Genomic DNA, 6548 nt, shown 5'->3' on the forward strand with positions numbered 1-6548 from the left:
TTTAATTATATATTAATAGTTCTTTATAGTTATTTATTCATTTATTCATTTATTTAATTATTTATTTATTTGTTGCAAACAGTGTCCCTTTCGGGAGATTTCTCTTTACGTACTGTCTAACAGACACAACAAACAAAGAGGAAAGTAAAAAATCCCCTCTATTGTTGTTCTAGTGACAACTCAAACTTTTGGATTTCCCATCCCTTTCTGTCTTGCTGACAATGGTCACCCGGATCAAAAAAGTTAGGTTTTAGATACATTTTTAGACCACTAATTAATGGGCCTCATATGTTAAACTGACACTAAACTCTTGAGTTAATGGAGAATGAAGGGGTGAGTGAAAAACACTTATGCCCATAATTCAAGCTGACCTGCGACAAAGAAGCTGTCACAGGTCGACTCTATTGATCGGGAAGTAACACTGCCATTCGCTGACTTCTTGATCCTCTCCCTGCAGAAAACGATGACTGTCAGTAGCCAGCTATAATACTAAGTTCACCAGAGGACCCAATATATGTCCTCCCATAACCCTGAGGAGAACTATAGGGCAAAAAAGGTTGCCCCATAGTTCTCCTTTAAATCTTAAAAATGCATTCAAGTATCTTATTACATCACTCTACTACTTTACTTACTACCGGGGGCGGACTGACCATTCGGGCAGTCGGGCACGGACCGAGGGCCTGCGGCCATCAGTGGGCCCGTCACCGACCGCCCCCTCGCCGCTGCCTCTCTGCCATCTGCGCCCGGTCAGCCCGTCTGCATCAGATGTGGCTCTGTAATCGCCGGCTGCTCGCTCCTCAAGGGGGTCCTCAGCAGGCCACCGCCTCACGCTCGCCGCTGCCAGACCCGCCCGCATCCACGCTCCACACGCTGCACCTCCTCCCCGCCACACGCTCACTTCCCACCCACATCCAAGATCGGCACGGGGAGAAGAAGAAGTAAGGAGGAGCAGGCGTGGGGGGATGACAGCTGCCGACCCGATCTCAGAAGCAAGTTGCTGGAAGACTGCTCAGGTAAGCCTGCACTTCCCCCCCCAAAGTAGTGGACATGGAGCGGAGTAAGGCTAGAACCAGGTAGGGAGCCCATTGGGAGGAGAGCACCATCCCCCAGCCAGTCGTCCCTTTCATGGACTTACTAGTGACTCCTCACATCACCCGACCATTCACACTATCGTTACATGGATGGTAAAAGTGGCAGGAAGGGGCGTGGGAAGAGGTAGAGTGGGAGGGGGACCAAGTTGCTGCACCATGGGCCTCTGGGTTGTACTTGCCCCTTTGCTAAAAGTTGCCAGTAAGCCCATGCTGTTTTCCTCACCTACCGTGCGCCAATAGCTGATTTAATTGTGGATGGCATCGGTGCCCGACGGTTGCGGTATTCAGGATTGTGGTCGGCGTTGGACTACATGTCACAACCGCGGGGCACAGATGCCATCCGCAATTAAATCAGCTCTCTGCTCCCAGCGGTTGCAACATGCAATGAAAATTATTAGTGCCCCCCCCCCAGATTTGACTGTAGTATCTTATGTGCCCCCCATATATTGTTCCTAGAGTCGCCACTAAAGGAAAGGCAGCTGTGTGCGCCATCTCTTTGCTGTTTTCGGCTGAGCCGCAGCCAAACTAGTAGATGCGGCTGTGTTAAAGTGGCAGGGGCAGTGTCCCCCGCCTCCCGGGTCCAACAGACACTACTGTCGCCGCTTTAACACAGCTGCACCCACCTGCTAAAGCAGGGCACGTGTGCTGGCATGGAAGGAGCTGCCCATTAACGCGTGTGTGTGGATGACATCCCACATGGATCAGACTGTGTGTGATGGCTGATCCCAGAGATGTTGCTGTGTATGTGTCATTCTAACTGCCCAATCTGCCGTGTATTGGTTTCCGGCCCGAGTTCTGCCATGTATTGGTTCGGATATGGGCGGAGCACAAGGGGGCCCCATAATCTTGTATTGCCCAGGGCCCCATGTGTTGTCAGTCCGCCCCTGCTTACTACTCTACTAGTTTTGTTTCCCATGGTCCCTGTGTGTTGTAAAGTAGCCATGGCTTTAAGATCACTCCTGTGATGGTCTACAATCACAATACAAATTAGTAAACTAAACATAAGATTGTAGTCCATTACAGGAGCAAGCTAAAAAAAAAGTCACCCTCCAGAAGGAAGGACAGTGTCAGCACCAATTCCAAGATGATTTGAGGATCTACAGCCGAGTGATATACAATAAGGTACATTTTTGTTAATAGTTAAGATACATGATTTTTTTAAAGGTTTAACTCCTGAGTTTTGTGTCACTTTAATGCAGCTAATAGAAGAAAAGTCCATGACGTCCAGAGCAACAGAGATCTCAGTTTTACATATCTAGAACATATTAAAAAATGAAGGACAAAACTGGATGTTTGCTGTGACAGACACTTTATAAGATGAATCTCAATGCTTTGTTATGTGAGATTGACTTTTTTTATACAATTGCTAATGACTATTCTACAATAATACATTCCATAACGATTATGTAGTCCCATCTGTGAACATATTAGTAATAAGTGAGTTGGGCTGTACACTTGTTTTCATTTAGATGATGTATCTCTTTTGAGTACTTACTTGTAAGCTGGCCAAACACAGGTAAACTTTCCTCTTTTCCATCATAAGAAAGGATTGTGACGGCATATTCAACATCTGGTACAAGTTCTGTTAACACAGTTTGGGTTACAGAAGCTGGGAGATCCAGCTCTCTTGCAGGTCCATCTGGAAAACATTAAAGTAAAGCATTGTACAATGAATACTATTCAGCAAAATAATTCTCATTGAATTGTATCTGTAACTCCCCCATTTCATATTAAAACCAATCATCATCATCATCATCATCAACATACCTGTATACTTCTTGACTGATTTAATCATAATTTTACTATTCAGTTCAAACTCTGTTTTTTGTAAATATGATAACAATTAACACTACAGATAAAATTTAATTAAATGGGTAGTGAGAATTTAGCTCTGACAGGCGATTGAAACAAACACACTTGTAGCTAAAACAGTAGACATATAGATCACTGGTTAGCATTTAACTAGAAAAATGTATTACAACTATTAAAATAACACTTATAAAGTGCCAGCACTCTAAGTTTCACACTCTAGTAAATATAACTAAATGTCTATTAAAGGAGAACTATGAGGTGAGTGATTTACACTCATCCTCATAGATATGGCCGACGTGTGACAATTAAACTGTCACACGTCAGCTCTATAGATCAGGAAGTGAGCGAGCACATACCGTCGCCCGCTCATTTTCTGATCATCTCCCTGCAGAGAGCTGTGACTGTCAGTCACCACTCCCTGCCGGGGTTCCCCACTCCCCTCTCCAGCGCTGACTGGAGGAACAGATGGGGAGGGGGCTGGCACAGCTTGCTCTGCCTCTAGATAGGCAGAGCCCGCTGTCAATCAGCCAGCTGGGTGGATCTCAACACTATTGTCGGAATCCGTTCCAAATGCGGCGTTCTCAATATATCGCAAGCTATAGTGAGCTATATACTGAGCTTTGGGTCATGCGAGGACATTAGTATATGTACTCCCGTGACCCTTGAGAGAACTATGGGATAAAAAGGTTACCCCGTAGTTCTCTTTTAAGTTTTACAAAGTAATCATGCCATAGTGCATGTATTGGTACTAATCATATACTAATAAGCAGGGTCAAACAAGCTGGCAGAAGAGTATAGATGTGTGATAGAGTCTAACCATTTATCAGTATAGTAAATAATATTAGGGATTTGTTTGAGCTGGTGTGACCCAGACAAACTTTTTAAAAGGTACACCAACCTCCAAAAAATGTAAATTTCCAAACTGGATGTCCCATTGGGCTCCATGGAAATACAAAAATTTAATTTAAATTTTAAAAAAAGCATTTTGGCTTCTGCGATGAAAAAAACAATGCAACCAGATCAACTCAAGTGCATTCAATGCACATCAATGTGTGCTAAATGCAAGGCAAGTGGTGTGAATCCACCCTTATATAGATCATTGTATAAGTAATTAGTGGTGTAAATGAACTTGCTTTTCAAATCTCAAAGAAAATAAGAATTCTCCTTACTAGCTTTTTCTTGATATGTTGATATTTTTAGAAGCAAACAGGAAAAAATAGGATATCCCGTATAAAGTGATTTTACACTGTAGACGTCAATAGTGGTTTAGTAACAGGACAGAGGTTACATAAGTTTTCTCTCTTTGGATTCTTCGGCCATGACTAATATGTCTATCAATCTTTCTAACAGTGTAATATTAACATTTCTATTTTATTCTAAAACAACTTGTAACTACATACCAGAGCAATACTTGAAAGTCTAAATAATAATAATCTTCTGTAATCTAGCAACATAATATTTAGTAAGTCTCTACTAGGCTCATATAAGGCATTGGGAACTAAATATTTAATAAAACAGAGGCTTAGAACAGCTAGACTGTATAAATGATGTGCAAATGCCAAAAACCTACTTGTCGTTCGTTTCATGTCTTCATCTTCTGACACTTCCTCAGAAATGACCTGGACTCCCCAACTGAATAAAACTAATCTGGGCAAGTGAAAAGGATGCTGAAACCTTATATGGAGATCGTCAACAACAGTTTGGGATTTTGGTGTTCTTTGGCTTTAGGAATCCCACTGCCAAGGTATGTTATCTTAGTTTGGGGCATGTCTTCACTACAGATCCCCATGAGTGCTTGTATAACCACTGAGACCTTCTGTACCAAAAGGTAGATAGTGCCCCTGCTGCCACATATGGATTGGCCATTGCCATTCTCTAAATGACAACGTAACGTCAAACCACATTCTGGTGGTAGGAATATTATAGACAGTTTTAGACATCTCTTTCTTTTTCCCTGATTTTCCTTTCTTTCTAGTGTCTACACGTAGTTAATGGAAAATTTGCTTTCCTTACCAGTTGTTGGAACAATAGTAATCTTGTAACCTTTTATATTCTCATTCGGTCTTTGCCATGTCATTCGAACTGTGTTCTCATTTACTATTTCAAAGTTTACATCTGTAGGAGGACCAACTGAAAGAAAACATTGGAAAGATGTATTAGTACGTACCTAAACTGCAAATGTTATTGCATCCAGCAAATCTTGGGAAAGGCATTTTATTAGATTGGATACTTTAAAGGGAATCTGGCTGATGTATATATTTTAAAGAGTCCCATTTGCTTTGTTTAATAACATATTTTTGTTGCTCTGTGCTAAATCTTTTGTTTTCTTTTCATCATTTTAATTATAAGTGTAAGTAAGAGTTGATGTTTCAGGTCAATACATATACATGATGAGTGTACAGAAGAGGGTAGAGCAGAAGTGTGGCAATCTCCATTATATTGATGGATGGCTTAGACAATAAAATTGCAATGAAAGGTATGTGAGTGTCATTGAGTAAAGCCTTTCCACTTCATATTGTGCAAGAACTATAATATAAAACATTTTCCAGGTTGCTTGCCATGTACTTAATTTTCTCAGTAGTCATTCGGGGTGGGAGTTGATTAAACTGTTTGTCACACAGACAAGTTCTCTTGCCAATGACTTTAAATCTGTAAGGACAAGAATTTCTAAGCTACATTTATATTAACTACAATGTAAGGCTAAGAATATTGGTTATATGATAGTTTCCCTTTAAAGGCATAGGACACACCAGAAGAAACAAAATGTGTCTATAAGGATGCAATAACATTTGCTAACCAAGGCATTCTTAACAACAGACAGTACATAACAACATACACACGAAGCTTATAGACAGCAAAGCTTTGCATATGGTTGTTTCCAACACCATGACAGACTACTGCTGGAAACAATTCAAGCTGACAATATCCACCATAGTACAACTTACAATGCACAGAACAAAACACTTACTTCTTGAATTGCTTAATCATCCCAGAATGATCAGCAAAAATCAAGAATAAAGGAAAACATGGTTTAGACATATAAACATATAAAATCACAGTAGTAAAAGTAGTAAAAGGTGAAAATATGGTTTATTTTCTACATGCTAGGTGCAAATCATGCCAAAACACAAATATTTAGGAAATTTGAATTTTCTCTAACCTTGTATGTATTGCTAGTATTAAATTAAAGTGAGGTACATAATTGTTAATATCTTATGGTTATCTGTTCAATAATAGGCATATTTTCTCACTAGATGCTTAACAAAGCAGTGGTGACATGCATAACAAGATAACTGTAATTGGGGATTTAATATAACCATTTATTACTATGAGATGGCAGATAATCAAGAATTTCTATTGGGATATACCAAACTAATGTTCATTGTCCTGTACTACGACAGTGGTCTGTAGGCATTTAAGACTTAAATCCCCTAAAAACAAAATGTGCTGTGTTTTTATAACAGGTAGACAGTAGGTCCATACTACACACAGCATTTTGAAATCAAAATGCAAGTATGGATTGTCACAAAACACTGGTTAATGGTGGCAAGACAGAATCACAGCAAGTTGATGAGCGATGTTTAGAGGATTGCGAACACACAGTAGAAACGCCACTAAAACCCACAAATAACTGCACACAAGGGG

General features: G+C 40.5%; 1 protein-coding gene across 1 annotated transcript in view; it reads right to left on the reverse strand.

The window, feature by feature from the left end:
* The window catches only part of COL12A1 (collagen type XII alpha 1 chain), a 171265-nt gene that overhangs the window by 147486 nt on the left and 17231 nt on the right, over nt 1–6548 (reverse strand). Inside the window, exons 7-8 of the mRNA XM_018558906.1 lie at nt 4917–5033; nt 2587–2730 (exon numbers count right to left, since the gene is read on the reverse strand). Coding sequence (XP_018414408.1) covers nt 2587–2730; nt 4917–5033 — 261 coding nt within the window. The remainder of the gene's footprint in view (nt 1–2586; nt 2731–4916; nt 5034–6548) is intronic.

Source organism: Nanorana parkeri, unplaced genomic scaffold, assembly GCF_000935625.1.
Source record: "Nanorana parkeri isolate BGI_ZX_2015 unplaced genomic scaffold, ASM93562v1 scaffold368, whole genome shotgun sequence".
In the NCBI taxonomy this organism is placed as follows: Eukaryota; Metazoa; Chordata; class Amphibia; order Anura; family Dicroglossidae; genus Nanorana; species Nanorana parkeri.